The sequence below is a fragment of the Pyrus communis genome, chromosome 12, assembly GCF_963583255.1.
Source record: "Pyrus communis chromosome 12, drPyrComm1.1, whole genome shotgun sequence".
Taxonomy (NCBI): domain Eukaryota; kingdom Viridiplantae; phylum Streptophyta; class Magnoliopsida; order Rosales; family Rosaceae; genus Pyrus; species Pyrus communis.
This window is the reverse complement of record NC_084814.1, coordinates 15,879,282-15,898,625: the sequence shown is the minus strand read 5'-3', so window position 1 is coordinate 15,898,625 and position 19,344 is coordinate 15,879,282. Positions and strand designations below refer to the sequence as shown.

The 19,344-nt window shown below is 37.8% G+C and overlaps 3 protein-coding genes and 1 long non-coding RNA gene across 4 annotated transcripts; 1 reads left to right on the top strand and 3 right to left on the bottom strand.

Annotated features, from left to right (window-relative positions):
* Positions 1 to 11,838: 11,838 nt before the first annotated feature.
* LOC137710074 (pentatricopeptide repeat-containing protein At3g49170, chloroplastic-like) lies at positions 11,839 to 12,309 on the bottom strand. Its single transcript, XM_068449030.1, has one exon. The coding sequence runs from the start codon at positions 12,307 to 12,309 to the stop codon at positions 11,839 to 11,841; it is 471 nt and encodes a 156-aa protein (XP_068305131.1).
* A 5-nt stretch (positions 12,310 to 12,314) lies between these two features.
* LOC137710073 (pentatricopeptide repeat-containing protein At4g16470-like) lies at positions 12,315 to 12,776 on the bottom strand. The gene has a single exon (XM_068449029.1). It carries the CDS (start codon positions 12,774 to 12,776, stop codon positions 12,315 to 12,317), a length of 462 nt encoding a protein of 153 aa, XP_068305130.1.
* A 588-nt stretch (positions 12,777 to 13,364) lies between these two features.
* LOC137710072 (putative pentatricopeptide repeat-containing protein At3g15130) lies at positions 13,365 to 14,237 on the bottom strand. The gene has a single exon (XM_068449028.1). It carries the CDS (start codon positions 14,235 to 14,237, stop codon positions 13,365 to 13,367), a length of 873 nt encoding a protein of 290 aa, XP_068305129.1.
* A 3,712-nt stretch (positions 14,238 to 17,949) lies between these two features.
* LOC137711341 (uncharacterized) lies at positions 17,950 to 18,470 on the top strand. The gene is made up of 3 exons (XR_011065049.1): positions 17,950 to 18,088; positions 18,181 to 18,285; positions 18,384 to 18,470. It is a non-coding gene; the product is annotated as an uncharacterized lncRNA (long non-coding RNA).
* The last annotated feature ends 874 nt before the right edge of the window (positions 18,471 to 19,344 follow it).

Sequence of the window (19,344 nt, the reverse complement as noted above, 5' to 3'; positions counted from 1 at the left end):
AGTATATTTTGGTGAGATTTTGATGCTTTAATTTATATTTTCAATGTAAGACATACGCATCTATTTTAGAGTAAAGTTATCAAACGATGGAAATTTTTAGTAATTCCAAGTGGAATAGGTTCATGAGTCTGTCAAGAAGGTTGTGTCCAAGTTTTAGAATTTTATCTCTAGGTATCTGATCATGGTTAATTACCAGTTGTCCAGATTGCCTAGTTATTTGTGATTTTAAGTTATCCTTTTGTTATTTTGTTTCCGAGTGTTTACAATACCTTATTTAGGTAGGATTATGAATAAGGGGTTGTTTATAAGCACCTAGGTAGCCATTAGGGTTCTCTATGCACTACTTTGAGCATTCGGCTTAAAGAACTTTGGACGATTCAAGTTTATTTACAAGGTGTTTTTAAACCTTTTCTTCTTAATAATGTTTTCTTTGGTTTATAATCATGATTATGTGCAACTAGTCCCTTTTTCCAGGGTGAGGCCACGAGCCTTAGCCATGATTATGTGAAAAGAAACTACATATGGTGGTGACGTCGCAGGTGATAACGTCATTTTTCTGATTTCGAAAAGAGAGCTGTGAGCTCTGGGTTTTTGGAGTTTGGAATATTATTATGAAGTTAGACATGCACACCATATGCACACCACATGCATATTATTAAATAAATTTCACAAATTTCTGCAATTGGACACTTGAACCATAAATTGTTCCATCCTTGTTTTGTAGCACATCGAAACTTGAAATTTATTCCACAACCCATAGGCCCCAACATGAAACACAATCCCTAATTTAACTTCTAAGTATTAATTCATCTGGATTTTTGGGTTGGCTCAAATCTATGAGTACATCATATGCATGTCGTGTACATACAGTGGGCAAATCCTGAAAAATTTATCAACCAAAACACTAACATTTAATGACTGGGCTTTGTTCCCACCCTAGATGCGAGTCCAGTAGTGGTGGTCTCGAACCTCGGTTGTTTGTCATGTTACCAGAAAATGGCCGGAAAACTCACGGTCTGCTTAAGTTTCGATCCCAATGATAGAGAGATAGAGAGATAGAGAGATAGAGAAATCAGAAAATGGGAGCAAATAACCCATTTATATACAAGGGCAATTAAGTCATTTCAAGGTGTAGGAAAATCCTATCTCTGTCCGATTTTTGTGCATGTTGTGTGCATATTTGAAATGTCCTATTTATATCCCGAGATTAGGAAACTGTCCTATTTTTGGGTATTTCCCATGATATTATCATGCATGTTTTAAATTATTAATCACCATGTTTGAAACTATCTAATTGTCTTAATGATTCACGACCATTAGGATGTTTAGACAAGTAATTTGATGCAATTTCTGGTGAAACATCACCCTGAAATTAAGGAGGGCTTCTTGTGATTGTGTAAGACCCCATATTTTAAAAATAAATATTTGTTATTATTATTATATACCACGTGCCTAGCTCTTATCAGTACTAGTCTTAATTATCTTGGGAGAGAGAAATGGGTGATTAGTAAGCACTCTAGTGTGCTGATTTTGCAAGGCTATTTTCTTGGATGTGTTATCTTTTGCACACATTCAATTGACACCTTGCATAACTAGTGACTAAGATCTTGATACTACAATAGGTGTCACAAGGAAAGTATCACCTTCATACACACGTAGGAGTTTAAGGATAGGACTTCATATATTTTATTGTATATTTTCCTTGGACCTGAAGTCTTGGAGCCGTTCTATTTCACTATAAATATGAGCAAAGGCTCCATTCTTTTAAAACCATAGAAGCATGCAATGCGTGCATTAGAGATGATGTATATATAGTATATATCCATGTATATATATGTATGTACGTGTGTGTGTGTGTGTGTGTGTGTGTGTGTGTGTGTGTGTGTGTGTGTGTGTGTGTGTGTGTGTGTGTGTGTGTGTGTGTGTGTATAGAGAGAGATAACGAGCTAGGGTTTGAGGTTTGTGGAGATGTTAGTTGGGTTATCTTGCCAAAGCTTCAAGTCAAGCATGTTGAATTTGTGGAAATGCTTTCAAAATTATTAATATAGTGATATGTGGGTATTTGGAATTGTTCATGGAGCATGAGAACCTTAGTGTTGCATTAATCCGAGGGATAAATGTAAACTGCGCACGGGGACATTTAGGCAGATGATCATTAGGGGTCACGTCGTGAGTTACAATTTATGAAGGATATAATGAACACATGAAGGGATGATGTGATATGGCATTATGTGTATAATGATTTGATATTATTATCCTATTTTATAGTGTGATTAAAATGGCAAGCTTGACTGGCATATTATATATTCTACTCACTGAGCGATGACGGTTGTTGCTCACCCCTCACCTATTATTTTATAGATGAGTTATTTGGCAAAACATGTGTTATTTGGCAAGACAAGTGTTGGAAGAGCTGAGGTTGTGATTGAGGAGAAGTTTAACGATTTTTAATTTATTACTTTTGTACACCCTGTAAGGTTTTGGAGTTATAAGAGGAGTTCATTTTCCAACCCATGTCAATTTCCTTTTATTTATTTTTACTTTTATTCGCGTTCCGGGTGCGGGATCTTATTTTTCCACCGACCCCGAGTTTGGGGTGTGACAGATTGGTAATTGTAATTTCACTTAAGGCGAATATCATGCTTTTAAAGGTTGCATGGTTTTTCGAAAAAAAAAATATCATAAAGTTTAACGAGTCTTGCATGTTTATACTTGATTTAAACATCATAGATGGATTGTTTGTTAGGTATACGTTCCCGCTTGAAAATCACGAGGAGAATATGTATAAGGAAAACTTAACCTTCAAAAAATATGCATGTATAAGTCATAATTAATTTAGAGAACTACATAAGATTGTTAAAGTGATAGCAGAATCTATTGCCTTTCACATTTTGACTTTTTCTCCAAAAACTATTTCTTTTGAGAAGTATTATTGGCACTCCAAAAATCTCATTCTACACTCCTCACAAGTGTATTTTTCTTTTCTAATATATAAAGTTTGGAGTCTAGAATGAGATTTTTTTAGTGCTAATAACAATTCTCTTTCTTTTTCTTCTTTGCTGCTTAGTTTTACAAAAACCCAACTTCATTTATTTTAGTTTTCTTGCTTTATCTTTTAAATTTCAGAATTTCAAATACCTTTTTTAACTTTTTGTTCAATAATTATTAAGAAATTGTTTAAATATAAATTGTTTTTAATATTCATTTAGTGAACGATTGGCAAATTAAAACCCACATGACACCACCAGAATATGTGCATTATTGTCATTTTCAACTATTTGGCCGATCAAACGCCCTCACGCAATAAGCAAGAACATTTTTTTTTTTTTTTCTTCTTTAGGGAAAAAATCCACAATTAGATTATAATTACATCAACTCCTTAAATAAAAATTCACATTAAGATTAATTTTGTTCTTTGGTACATCAAAACTATGGAATAGCTGTTGGACTTTGTAATTAAGCCACCCTCAAATTCTTTGTGTTGAACAGTGCAAAGAAAATTCATTTCAATATATACTTTCAAATTTTGTTCCATAACGGCTAATTAATTTTTGTTCCATAACGGCTAATTAATTTTTGTTACAATAACAACAAAACTTTATCCTGATTCTATCCTACTTTGTTTCATTTCTCACCAGTTTTCTTAGTCCCCAAAAACCTCATTGTAAGCTAATTTTTTGCAAACCACCAGCAAGTTACAAAAGTGAAAGCAGAGGCCAAAATGATAGTTATTGTGTCGGCCCCGGAAAAGAAAAAACGAGAGTTATTCTGTTGGCCCCAGAAAAGAAAAATAAGATGGCGCAGGCCTATGGTGCAAGGACATGCATAAAAACGTGTCATTTTCGTTCAATGTAATTATGTGACATTCGTTTCCACACGTGTCAACTGGAAACTTGAAAACTCCCAAAGCTTCATTTGGCCCCCCACATCTTCTGGAACTTGAACCACATCCTCAGCGTTTGTGTCGCTGATGCAGGAAGACAAGCACAGCAGGCAGGTATGAGATCCAACTCTAATCTTAATTAGTATCTCTACTGTATCAGTTTGTTGGGTTACTTTGGTTAACTAATCACAAAAACAAACTTTAATATTTTTCACCGATCAATCCGAAGTTTTCCGTAATTTTCACTCAACTATAAGTTCTTAGAGTCACTGGGACTCGTCTAATTTTATTATGCTTTTAGTGTTTATTGTTCAGTTATTAACTCGTTGAACTGGGTACTTACTATCAAGGTTCACTTTCTTTTAGTTACACTTTGCTGTCAAAATATTAGGCCAAAAAAAAAAAAAAAAAAAAAAAAATTTGCAGTAAAACTGAACTAGGGGCTGCCAGAATATTTGGCCTATTCCTTTGTTGCAATTGAAGCTTGAATATATATATCCTTTTATTTTGTGTTTACATGTTGTGTTAATGCAATCAGGTAGCGATTTTCACTCTCATTTTATCGGTTTGCACTCTCTCCCTTTCGTTATTACGCTTTGATAGTTGAATGCATAAAAGGAGAATGGAAGCGTAAAAACGAGGGGAGGAGTGTGAATGAACAAAGGAATGCGAAAATTGCTAGCCATCTGATTAATTACCAATGAATTTCATGGAAGCATTGTTCTTGTTTCGGTTTATTGAACAAGGGATTGCTATGCATTGTCCTGTGGCGTGCTTTAAATATGCTTCCGATATGAAGTATTAATTTCAGGGAATCTGAGAACCGTTTCCAACATTTTATTCATATGCTTCCCTGCATTGCGAATGATGATTGTTGATATGATGACGTTATCTACTATCCATTTCTTTTCCAACCCCCTCACATTGAGTGATCATGGAGTGCGTCGCTCCTTGTAGGAGAATTGGGAAGAAAATCGAGAAAGAAAACAGGCTTTTCTAACACATTTTCCATGTTATCACTTTGCTCCAGGATTGTCAGTTTCTAGTGTTAACTACTTCATTGTGAAACGATCAGCAAAAAGAGATCTTACATGTGTGGAATAGCTGCGTTATCACCCGCAAAGATCAAATTCAAACAACTCTACCCTATGAAAGGGTCATGGGGTAATATATGTTCTCTCATTTGAGGCTTTTCTAGTTAGAATTGTATGGTATAACAACTTCTCTGTCTGACTAATGTAGTGGATTATAATTAGGTACTTTGGCCGGTTCAACACCTAAGAAACTAGGGAACAACGATAATGGGGAAGGAGGAATTGTTACGAAAGAGAAAACCCAACCAATGGTCGCCTTCAGCAGGCCTCCGCCACTTCCACCAGTTTTCGGCCCATTGCTTCTTCTCTCGCTACTAGAAACGTGGTCAACTCGTGACAGCAATGATGACTGAGAGGTGATTTAGTTGTCCTTCTAATGTTATTCCTCGTTGAAGAAAAGCTTTGCAATGTAAAGCAAAATGTAGTATGCATGGCCAAGTATACGAGCTGCGAGGTTCCAAAGCCTTAAGTAGCTTTCTAGAAGTGGTGCGATAAGTAATGCGTACATCTTCCATAACCATCGCAAAACAATACGAGGACTTTTTAGGAACCCTGCATCAGAGATATCTTATGTTAAGTAATATCTGTGACATGTACGATATGCTGAGGTTTTGAAATATATGGTGAAAGCTAACGTACATTCAGCAATTTTTGGGAAACCATCAAATAGTGAAGTCACCGTCTTTAACATGCTCTGAATTGTGCCAAAGGAACAAACACGTAATGAACAAAATCAAGGGGTCAATAATACGCAATTTACCGTTCTTGTTTTCTTATCATGATGATAGAGGCTAAGGCACTATATATCATGATAATAGTACGCAAAAGGGGAGTGATTTCTGCACACCGTTTTTCACCTTCTGCACGCCCTTTTTAATTATGGCCTTTGATTTGTTCAATCCAATGGCTCAAAAACAAAGGGGTGTGCAAGAGGTGAGAAAGGGTGTGAAGAAATAATTTCCGAAGCGAAATTACCAGCACTAGTGTTCCTGGTTTGATTGGTGATTCAATAACTATCTGTGCTTTCCTGCAGACAATTAAAATCAGTAAGGTTTTCTTCATCTTCAATCTCAATTGAATCAGAGGCTAAAGTAGTAAATCTAAAATTCTGTACTTGATTATTATTTTTTCTCCTTCTTTGGAGCATTCGAAGAAGCTACAGCCTCTGGTGAAGGGGATCTGTTTGTTTTTCCATTCTGCAAAGCCAAACATAAGTTATTTCATAGAACTAGATTTATATTTAGGTATTTATGCGGAAGCGATAATCGTTTATAGATATACCCATATGCCAGTTTGCTGCTGCTGTTAGTTCATCTCCTTCGCATACGTGTCGTAAAATGAACTTAACATTTTGGCCCATGCCTGCAGTTAGCTGCTCAAAAAAACTCATAACCTCCTGCATAAATGAAGTTTAGGTTTTGTCAGTAGAAAGGGAAAACTATTGCTTTATTGTCATGAGGAAGAACAAAGAGTATTGACCTTTTTGCCTTGTAATGGTGTGTGGAAAGAGCACTCTTCAATGTAGCAGTCTTCTGAGATGTAATCACGTAGTTGCTTTAAGTTTTTCTGATTGATGCATCTGTAAAATTGCTTGATTGTGTCCGATGGAGAAGGAGATCCCGGAAAAATGTCCGAGTTTCTCGTTGCTGCTAATGCAGGAAACACCCTGTGCTCATTCAATAGTCTATCTTGTGCCTTCCTTGTCATATAGATGCAATGTTGCACGGTATTTGTTCTGCTGAGGGGAAATTGGCATGTTCTTTTGATAGCCAACGAACCAATGGCTGGTCCTGGTCCTGGTCCTGCCATTGGTTTGAGGCAAATTCTCTGACTCGTGGTTTTGCCAGAGAAATTGACAACGGTAGCCATTGTGTTGTGAAGAAATTGGAACAAGATAGTGGAAAGTTGGAGAAAGAATGATGTAGTATGTAGGGGTAGAGAATTTGACACAAGGGACTAGTGTGACAGAATAGAGGAAAGAATAAGGGCACATTTGCACCATTGCTTTAGTTAAGGAATCCAGATGCTTATAGTTCCATTTGATTGTGCCTTGCTATGAAATCCAAGTATCACCACATCAAGGAAAATAATGAGATATGTTACAAATGGACGGTCTTCCCCATTCTCTACGTTATCGGAATCGGAAACATGCATGTAGGAAACTTGTAGGACAAGGCAACCGATGCAGCTTGCGAGTTGCATATCCATGTTTCTTCTCTGTGATATTTTCTCGACAACACATGATCAATTGATTTGTGCAGCGTGCAAGTTTTGCACCACAAATAATGAATAACTTCCGACACAGATTTTCTTGCTTCAAAACGATGGAATTTGGTTTGCTATATGGGTGTCCTCAACTCAATGCTTATACGTTTCAAAATGTTTTATACAACAATTCTAAGGGTGATGGATGTCAAGCATATTTAGGTAAGGAATACTGTCTTTCTGAGGTTCTTTCAAAGAAAAGTTCATGTTTTGGTTAGGAATTTGTTAGTACGAAGAGATTTTTATTTCTTTCAATTAAAGAGAAGTACAATTAGGGCTGGGCACGGGCCGGGCCGGGCCCAATTTTGAAGGAACCGGACCGGACCTAAGTTCAAAGGGAACGGGCCGGGCCGGGCCGGGGATTACATTTTTTAAATTAAGAACCGGACATTACCCGGCCCGGTTGAAACGGGCCGGTTCGGGCCGGGTCCACGGGTCCAATTTTTTTTTTTTTTTTTTTTTGGTTGTTTGAAATAAATAAAAAATTGTACAGAACTAAATACAAAGTCCAACATCCAATCTAAATACAAAGTCCAACATCCAAGTTCATAGATTAACAATACATTCAAAATAATAATATTACATCTTCCAACATCTAAAAATTAAATCAACATACAAAATATCCGAAAATCCAAGTTCCAACGCCCAAGTTCCAACAACAATCTTCATTGAATCTGTAAACAAAAATAAAATAACCATCCAATGCAGCAACATAGCAATCTGAAATAAAATAAAAATGAGATTACAAAATGATTTACCTTTAAAACAGAGAGGTAAGCATCTGAAAGACCTGTGTATTTTCCAACCATAGCAATTCTGACCTGTAATGCATATAAACAGTTAAGATCAAGATACTGGTATTACATACATAAAAGAAATCAAAATCCAAAATTGAGGAAGTCTTGAAAACTCACAGGATCATGTAAATTGGCAGAAATTTCTGTCCTGGCTGTCCATTCCCTCAAATTTGGCTCTCTAGCAACACTGTTAATTAAGGGAAGGTTAAAAGGTAGTTTGAAGCAGCACAAAATTGTTACTGGAAGCAAACTTGAGATTCTGCAACCACAAACTACTAGAGAAAGAGATCAGCAGTGGAAAGCAGAAGACAAGACCTTTGTACTCCTACAAGCTAGAATATTAGGTGTTAAACCCTGTCCTCGGAGTACCCGAACGCTGTGCTGTGTAGGCTTTGTTTTCTACAAATTCAATATTTAAACAAAAAGTTAACTAGAGCAGGTATTTGACTGCAAAATTTAGTCAAAAATACGCACGAGTCATAGACTATGCCTTGGCAGGTTCCATATTAGTGGAACTGACAACTACTATTAACTTGGCTTTAAGTAAGCATCTGAAGAATGGATATACTTAAAGACAGAAATCTGAGTTCAAACGCCTAGGGGTGTTGAAAACCAAGATCAGACATGAATGGCCAACCATTTCACACCCACAGTCCCACTCACTCATCTCACACTCACTCACGAATTTTAGATACATAATGAAACAAGACAAGAACCCCAACCTCAACATAGCATACCATTTCCTACCTACATTACCAATAAGGAAGCCTCTTCATGCATGGTACCAGTAAAATATGGACCGACAATCCAACACAACGAAATAACAAAATGAGGCGTGAACGAACAGGTAAAAGCCACAAGTGTTAGATACAATATTTCTAACAAGTTACAGAGGAAATTTTCCTTTTCACAATCAAAGCTCAAAAGAGGCGCTACACCTAGAAATGATGATTCTACTCAATAGAAAACTATAATCATGCTGTAACTAGTGTGCTTCATCCATGAGGATCTGGCAAACAAAGCAACAAAACCCATAAATTAAATGTCTAAAACAACCTCTTTAAAGTTTAAACCCAGAAGAAGCTATTAACAATTTTAGCTTACATGCATTAAGATTGCAGCTTGCATGCATTAAGATTGCAGCTTCAGCCTTCAATTACCAATTTTAGTTCACTGACTGACCATATAATCGCAGCAGTCCATATAATCAAATCGCAGCTTCAGCCTTCAAAACCAATAAACAAGTTTCTGCTAGTAATCAAATCGCAGCAGTCCATATAATCAATCGAAAAGCTTATGCAATCATAGCCCCAAAAACCCTAAATTCCCAAATCAGAAACCCTAATTCATAAATTACCTAGGAATTTGCAGGATGATGGTAGTGTTCTCGACGGCGAGGTTGGTGTCGACCGTGTGGTGGTGGTTGGAACTCACGATTGGGAGGATTGAAGGAGAGTCAGGACTCAGGAGACAATCCTGCGATGGTGATGTCGACAGTCACTGACTCACTATGAGTCTCAGGGAGTCGAGTCAGTACTCAGTAGGGGTCTGAGACTCTGAGACGAGAGAGGAGAGGAGATTTGGGGAGTGAGGTCTGACTCTGAGACGATCGAACGAGGTCTGAGACGAGAGAGGAGAGGAGATTTGGGGAGTGGGGGTGTCGAGTCGAGTCAGTCGACTGTGGGTGTGGTGTGGGTGTGGGAGTCTGGCAGGCAGAGACAGACAGAGTGATTAGATAAAATCAACGGATCAGATTCAATCAACAGATTTTTGGAAGGTGGAAAACGGTTCGGGTCGGGGACCCGTTTCTCAGCAATTAGGACCCGTCCCGCCCCGCAAATGACATGGACCCGACCCGCCCCGCCCCGTTTCAGAATTTTAAAAACAGGACCCGCCCCGTACCCGCCCCGAATCGCTTGGACCCGCCCCTACCCGCGGGTCCAGGCCCCGTTTGCCCAGCCCTAAGTACAATTATCTCGCAAGACGTCACAATTAAATTGGTTCATCCAATCAACAAGAATCCTAATCGAAAAGCAAAGCCATTAGAGCAACTTCACCTTACTAAGACAACTATTGTTTGAGTTATTGAGTTAAGGCAATTACTGCATTAATGAACAATAACTGTCCGAGTACGTTTTCACACCTAAAAATAAAGAAAGGTTTACGAAATGAACACCCCACAATGCGACAATATCCACATCCACCAAACAATTAAACTTGTTGTAGAGAGAAGCATCAAAATTTCATCAGCTTACGAAATGAACAGCAAGGTCTTTGATGTTCCCGCCACTCAAATCTCCAAAGCAGAAGGCCTCTTCCAAAGAGGGGGCAGACCAAATCAAGAACAGCTGCAAATGCCATCCATTCCATGGTCTCCAGGCTCTCCAAAACCTTTTCAGATCGCAAACACCGCTGCAGGAAAGCCCATTTTTAGTTAAGAGTCAGAGCTATAGAAACTAAAGTTTGATGATAAACTAAAATGTAATTAGCATCCCTTAAGGGATACAGAAATCTGTCATCATCTCAAGGCATTCCAATTTTACTCGACCTTATAATCAGTGAAATGATTTCCAGATGCTACTTTGATTCCCATTTGATTAAATTCATCTAAAGGCCAAAAATAACTTGTAGATAACCCTCATGTATTCGTGTTAAGACAAACTCAAACCAATCATTACTCATTAGCATTAAACTATGGATTAACAGATTTATTCGTCACCAAATCATCACAAATATTCAAATGTCTCAAGTTAAGCTGAAAGGAATCTTGTACAGCAGGACATTCTAGCTGGCATGCCCCTAACAAACACCACTCTCTGAAAAGGCTTGTTTCTAGCTTTCTCTTATCTTCCCGGATCAATCCTCCCCTGTCCTAGGCTTAATGGGTTGGTTGAGCTGCATAAACTCCCAGCCAATCCCACTATATCCACACCCATCAAACAAGAAAACCGCATAAGAAAAGAACGGATATTTCCTCAGCTTACAAAATGATCAGCAAGATCTCTGTTGCTTCTACCACTGAAACTTGCAACAACTTCAGAAGCCGGAAGCCTCTGCCAAAGCGGGGACAGATAAAAATCATGAATAGCTGCAAATGCCATTCATTCAATAGTCTCTGTCCTCTCCAAAACCTCTTCAGATTGCAAACGTCACTGCAGGAAGACCCACTTGTAGTGAGAGCTAGAAGAGTAGAAGTTTATAGATTAATTTTTTTATAAAATGTATGACCGTTACCTTCTTAATATATTTAGCTCTTCTTCTATCATATCGTTTTTCTTTTTCCTTTCAAACTCAATTGATAGTTTCTAGTCACACATAGCAGTTGACTTGGAAAAGGAAAAAACCCCAGAACGTCAAAAATAAAAATAACAAGGAAATTTTCAACTTCATGAGTTCGCAGATGATTCAATAGAAACCAACATACATTCTTTCTGTCATAGCTTTAAACATAACTCACAATGTTAGCACTTAGCAGAACAAAACGATATTATCAGTTATATTGTCGGTCATGCTCATAGCTACTGGACCATGGAAGATAACCTTGTAAAGCAGGTAAATAATTATCTAAACAGTCCATAAACCAAAATAAAAAGTTGATGACCAATGTCATATTATAGTAGAACCTCCAAATGCAATATGGTATAATACTGATGCAAGAGCATATGTGACTGGACTTCATAAATAGAACACGAACCTCATCTGATGACTAGGTCTTCACTCAATGGCAAGGATGCCACTTCTGTTCCTAGACGGTAGCCAAGTAAACAATGTGAATGGTTCAATATGTACAATGATGTGGTCATATGTCAAAGATCATTAAACTCGGACCATCATTTTCCAATTTTGTTGTCACCGACATCTGCAGGTACAACCTTATTAGTTCAGTATGTATTTCTGTATTCCCAGAATATAATTTGTCATCAGCAAAAAAGTAATGAAGCGATCCTCCAACTTGAAGCCAACTAGAACCAGGTTCCTTGTAGACGATTTTTTCCTTCATTTCCTTTCTCACTTTTCCAACAGCACTCCACGTGCCAGCTGAGGTATAGAGATTTGAAAGCAAAATATATGCAGTTTTGTTTTCAGGCTCCAGTTCAAGAAGCTTCCTTGCTGCGACTTTCCTCATATCAATGTTTCTATGGATGTTACAGGCCGATAGAAGAATCTGCCATATATGAGCATCATCTTCTAAGAGTCCAAGTCGGCCAAGTAGGTCAACCAAGCAAGAATAGTGTTCGATATGTGGCTTTAGCTCATGAAGCTCAATCATTGAGTTTAAGTAAAAGCTTCTTTAACAAGACCTGCATGGCAACATGAAGTAAGAAGTCCCAGATCTGTTATCTGATCTGGTTTTATTCCAAATTTAGACATCTTGTTGAATAGTTCCGACAGTTCATGTTGAAAACCATGTTGAGCGTATCCCATCACCATAGCATTCCAAGAAGCCAAATTACTTGTGGAAGCATTCTTAAACGCCTTTTCTGCATCACCTATGCTTCCGCACTTGCAATAAACGTCAACAATAGCACTTTCAACAAAAAAACTCCCTTGATCCAATCCAGTTTTGAGAGCTAGGGAGTGAATCACTAGTCCCTGTTCTAACTCAGTTATAGCACCACAAGCTTTAATGACAGTACTGAAAGTTGAAGAGTCCACTTCAAGTTTCAAGCCCCTTGCAGTATAGAACAAATTGATAGCATCAGCATGACAACCGGCACAGACAAAACTAGCTGCCATTGAATTAAGAAGTACCGAATTTATCTTGTCAGTATTAGAAAATGCCCTTTTTGCTTCTTCAATCCAATTGCATCTTCCATACGTTGTCATCAAACAAGACACCACAAGATCATCCAACAGGAACCCCAAGTTTGATTACATGTGAATGGATTTGCATTGCCAGCTTTGGAGAATTCAAGTTGGACGCAACTTCAAGAAGGCTAGACAGAGTATACCCATTAGGTGGTAATGAGACATCACGCATGCACCAAAAAACCTCAAAAGCCTGTGTGACAAATCTGTTCTCAGAATATCCAGCAAGCAAAGAATTCCAAGAAACAGAATCTCAGCAAAGCAAATCATCAAACACACGCCTAACATCACCAATTTGCCCACATTTCCCATACATGAATATCAACAGATTGCCAACAGAAACCACCTGTAAGCACCCCAGTTTCTGACAGAGTGCTTGGATTTGTTTACCGGGTGTCAATATTCCCGGCCATCCAATAGCCGACAAAACATTAATAATCTATACTCATTCACCTCCAAACCCCGAGAGTGCAAAACTCTAAACAATTCCCAAGCTTCCACATCATCATAAGCAGCTCATATCCTCTCAGTCCAAGAAACAACATCTGGTTCAGTAATTTCATCAAACACCTTAACCGCACTCCGCGTACTCCCACACCCAGAGTACATATTCATAATTGCATTACTCAAATGAACCGAAAACCCGCATAAAAATCCCATCTTTACAGCAACCCCATGAATCTGTTCCCCTTCCTTCTCATCACACAATCCACCCAGCACAGCAGTCAAGCTAAACTCATTCAACTCGAAACCCAACCTCCTCATCTCCCCAAACACCTCCTTACTCTTCTCCAACTCGCCGCCCCAAACATACCCAGAAATCATAACAGCAGTCCAAGCCACATTGTCCGCAACCAAACACTCCCCAAAGCAATTCTCTGCCGACCCAACATCCCCATTCCTCATATAATTCTCCACCAACCCACTAACCACAGAACCCCCATAACCAAACCCCAATCTCAAAGAAACCCCATGGGCAACCTCATTCTCCTCCAACCCATCACACGCTTTCACCAGAGCACTCACTGTAAACCCATCAGGCCTTAAGCCCACGTGCCTCAACCAATCGAATAGCCCAAAAATGGGTCCGGGTGGTCCAAACTGGGCCAATCCAGCAATGAGGGCGTTGTAGGAGACTGTATCGGGTTCTGGAGCGTCGTTTAGGAACCGGAGGGCGTGGGAGAAGTAACCCGACTTGGAAATTTTCGAAATGAGAACGGAGGCGAGGAAGGGGTCCAGGCGGTGGCCGGACCTGAGAAAAAGGGCGTAGGTTTGGTCTGTGAGGTTGGGGCTGAGAGAGAAGTTTGATGTGGAGGCTTTTAGGGTTTCTGGAAGAGACATATACGCGCTAAGGCTTTGATAGGTTGTTGTGCTAACCTCTTCATTCATGGTTTGCTGTAAACGGAGCCAGCTTTTGGTTTTGCGGCCAAACTTTGGCGCGAAAAAGTGTTCGTAAGATCGTCAGTCGTTGCTGGCATATTTTTATAGTGCTGCTTAAATACGGAAAAGAATATCGCCAGATCTTTTTGCTGGTTCGTAAGGATTCGTAACTGTTCATGCAATCAGAAATTATTTTAAATTTTTAAATTTTAAATTAAATATAAATAGTACCTAATGAAATTAATCGCACAAATGTATCGTAAACGGTCATGATCACAGGATCCCTCATCTCTAGAAAAAAGAGCAATCATTTTCCCTTAAATACAAAAAAATAATAAATAATAAATAAAAAAACAATATTATTCAGATATTTATATAGATAATGTTAGAAAAATTAAATTTGAGGAAAATTTGTAAATTAAATAATGTGTCGTTAATCAGAATGAACACATTTATTAATGCTTAAGTATTAATTCAATCATCAACTTTCATGTCATTTAGTTTACAAAATTATTCTCCTAGCATTACCATATTTATATATCTAAATAAGAACTGTCAGATTGAATGACCGGACGTGATAAAAATTATGTTAAAATCGGGCCAAAGAAACACCCAAATATAGAACTCTAGAAAATTTTAATTTTTCCAAGAATACAGGTGGTACATCAAATGCTATAATATAAAGGGTGAAATGCTGATTTAGTTCATGAACTACCTTAGTGAAAATTAGGTCCCTGAATTATTTTTTCAATGAAATAGGTCCCTCAATTCATTAAAAAGTGTTAATTTCGTCTCTACTATTATATTCAAAGTTATTTTATTCAATTTTAATTTCGTCTATACTATTATAAAAGTTATTTTATTCAATTTTTCATTATCTTAAATTACTTGACATACTTTATAGTGTAATATCATCAATTTTTTTTTTTTTTTTTTTGCCTATAAGCCCCTAACGTCTAATTTATCCTCCAAAATTAACTCTATACACTATTTTTTTTATAAAAAATTATTAATCTACTCTCTAATGTGTATTAAATGCAAGTTACATGATCTAAATTGACAGAAAATTGAATATAGTAACTTCGAATCTAACATTAGGGATGTAATTGGCAAATTTTTATAATTCAATGATTGATTTTTTTTGAAAAAATAATTTAGAGACCTAATTTTCACTCAGGTAATAATTCAGAGTCTAAATTGGCAATTCACCTCCTAATATAAATAGATAAAAAAATTCAATTTTTCAAATGTCACTTCATTTAAATAATGACACATGACAAGCTCCAATGTCCTCTCCTCAAATGGACCGCCTTCTCAGCAATGGCTTTGCTAGAATTCCAATCTTCTCCGACAATTTTTTTTTCACCGAATTAATCAAATGAATCCCCATCATCTCTAGACTTTACCATTAAATCAAATTAATCAAATCAATCATGGCTTTTGTCGGCAATTCGAGCTTCATCGTTTCATCGTGTTGGGGTTGCAACATATTTCCCCAATACAAATGATAGTATTGTGGCTTATTTTAATATGACAGGGAGAGTGAGGGGGCACGGTAGAGAGAGAGTAGAGAGAGATGGGTTTATAGGGCTGTGTAAAAGATGTCTTATTCCTCTTGCGCAATGTCTTTATTTATAGTAATAAGGGAGAGAAGAATTTTTCTCCTCCAAGGAATACAAATCCTAATAGAGAACAATAACTAGAATCAAATCTAATTTGGGATTTATACAATCATACTTAAATACAAAGTTTATAACACTCCCCCTTGAGTGTGTACATACTGTTGAGCAAAAATTGTACATAATATGTAAACAAATAATTTTACTCGACACAATTTTACCCTCGTTCATTTTTCAAAGAGGGTTTTATTAACTTGAGTTCAACCCATTCTAGGCTACACACCTATTAATTACAACCCTTCTTTTGGGAAAGGAATACTCCAATATGAATAAATCGTAACTTGGGGATTTAGGTGTTTATTTGATTTTGTGACTGCACGTAGGTAGAGCCATCGGTTGCCTACGTACCCTTGTTGAGGGATCAAGTCACTCAAAATTCCTTATGTATTTGTTGGGATTTGATGCCTTGTGCAGTTTCAACTCGTGCAGACAAGGAGCATTTGATGCCTTATGTAGTTTTAACTCCTGCGGGCGAGGACTTTGAGCCGTTGGAGTATTTGATGCCTTATGCAGTTTTAGATCATGCAGACGAAGACTTTAAGTCGTTGGAGCCTTTGATGCCTTCTGCAGTTTTAGTTCGTACGGGCAAGGACTTTAAACCGTTGGAGCGTTTGATGCCTTGTGCAGTTTTAGCTCATGCGGATGAGGACTTTAAGCCGTTGGAGCAATATGTGGCTTCATGCAATTTGATATTCGATATGGCTTCGTGCTATTTGAAGCGGCTTTGTGCCGTTTGAATTTTGACATGACTTCATGCTATTTGAGACTTTTCTTCGGCTTCATGCCATTTGAGATTTGATACGGCTTCGTGCCATTTGAAATTTGATGCGACTTTGTGCCATTTGATTTTTTTTATATACGGCTTCATGCCTTTTGAATCTTGATGTGGCTTCATGCCGTTAAATAAAATTTGATGGACATTTTTTAAATAACCAATCAAAACTTGAAGAGTGAGTTTGGATCAATGCATTGAGCCTATTTTTTTGTAGAGCCATTTTCCATGGTTGGATTTTAATTCACCATTTTTTTTTTGTCTATACCTTCCTTCCTCTAGTATGCTTGTAATTGGGCACAAGTGAGTGATCATGCCTGTTGATTTAGTGACGGGCATGTTTTAAGAGTTTTTCATATGGCGAGACTCATCCTACACAGTTTGGGAAAGGTTGATCGACACAACTTCTTCTGATGCATTTTCCACGAGGGTCCCACACGAGCGACATTCCCAATTAATTTGAGAACTTTGTTTACGGCAAACTTCTTATTTCTTTCCCTTGTACACTTGAATTTTCCAAGTCCAAATAGGACGTCACGTGGCGTCGAAGTCCTAGCACAAAAGGCTTTTGATGGAATTCCAAAGAAGCAGCTCCCCTTTTTTTATAATTTTCTTTTGAACTTTCAAACCCATTTGACGTGGGACTTTGAACCCGTTTGACCCAAGACCCAAGCTTCGTTCTAATCTGACAGTGAGCTTCATTATCTCCTCCCTTTTTTATCTCAAACATGGTTTTTGTGAGATTAGGGTCCCGTGTTCAAATAGGACTTTGGCTTCCAAATTCCTCTTACCGTCAGCAACCTCTCTCCTTCTCCACGTGAGCAACAATCCCACGTGAGATGCAGACTTCTCTTTTACTTTTTGTAGAATTTGTAATAACTTGGTCAAAATGGCAGAAGTGAATTTAGTTTATATAAACTAATGATTCATTCTGGCATCATCGTTGTGTCTAAAATTTGATATCAAACTGCCTAAGTATTTTTAACGGAATCAAATCAGCGTAGTTCGTGAAATATTTGATTTGAATTTGTGTTCAGTACTTTGGCAAAATGAGAAGCCATTTTGATTTATTTAAAGCCCATATATGACCTTTGGTAATTGCCTAATAGGCTTTGTGAAATAGGAGTTTTGATTTTGTCTTTTCCTTAAGGGGCTTAGGATTTGAAGACATAAAGTGGGACTCTCAGCCCCACGTGAGATGCACAATTCTTTTCCTTCAGTAGCTGAGACTTGAAGACAAAACGGGACTCCAAGTCCCACATGAGATGCACAGCTCAAAAACCCATTTAGAGATCTTCCCTGCTCCAGTATTCATTCCTCCAAATAGCGATGTCGATATACTCGAGCTCCCCGTTGATTTCGCAAATTCCTTTTGGGTTTATTAGCCGTTGAATTCCAAACGAAGATGGGTAAGATTGGTGGAGTTCAAACTCTTTTGAATTGTTCCCACTTATCCTTTTTTCCTCCTAAATCACAAAGGTTTTTTTATTTTTTTATGCAGGTCACGAAAGCCCTTTTTTTTTTTTTTCTGCTGCCTTGTTCTTTTGCTCGTGTGCTTCCTTTGTGGATCGAAAACTCAAAACGAAGAGAGGGGGAAATCAAACAGGTTACCGATTTTCGTTTTCTTTATGTTCCGGGTTTGCTTATGTATTTGGAGTGGAATGAAACTCTAACTGCGATGAACTTATCAATTCTTTCGTGCAGGAGTTTCTGGCAGCAATATCTCTTCGATTGGTTGTTGAACAAACTATTTTGCAGTACTTTGAAAACAAGTGTTGATGCACTCTTCATGTCTGCCATACTTGATTGAGTTTTTGGTGCGTTAGTGTGTAATTATCACTCTGGCATTTCTGTTTTCACATAAAGATTTATTTGATTGGCCTTGACAGTGGGCATTTGGACACCCTTTTTGTGTTCCCATTCATGTTTTGTCTTCAATGTTTCCCATCCTCTCTCATTAACACTTGTACAAAGTGATACTTCTTTTAGTTCTTTGGGTGTTAATACAAGGGTTGCCATGTGAATGAGTTTCCCAATCAGTTTGGGAAGTTTGACAGCAAGATTTTCCTTCTCTGTGAACTTGTGACAACTTGTACTCTTTTAAGTCCAAATAGAACTTCCCATGGCAGAGAAACATATATCTTCTAGCTATTTATTGGCAAATTTCCTTTCTTTCTTCTTGTCTTGTAGCATCTGTCAATCCAATGTCCTTTGGTCAATATTTTTGACCCATGCTTTAACTTTCTTTTTTTTGTAAAGTCCCATTCTTTGATTTTGGTCCTTCTTCGAAATACTTGTACAAACATCATCAACTTTGCTGGAGCTTTACGAGTATAAAGGGAGACTTCCTCTTTTCCAATTTCTCCTTTTCCTTGGACTCTTATCCCCAATAGGTTTTCGTAGAATTTTTAGCCAAAGGCATCCTCCATATCTTGTACCCGTGAGTAGCAATGAAAACACCAAACGGAATAATTTATTTCCTCTTGAGTTGCATCTTTGTATATATTGCTTCCTTGCTGTCTTACTTCTCATAGACTTAAGCTTAGAACTTTAAAACTGCACTTGACAATCTAGCGAGGGGGTATAGACCATTTAGACTTGGTTGGAACTTCACGGGGTGGTCTAAGCTCTGGAGATTATTTCTGCTGCAGTTAGTGGGGAGTCG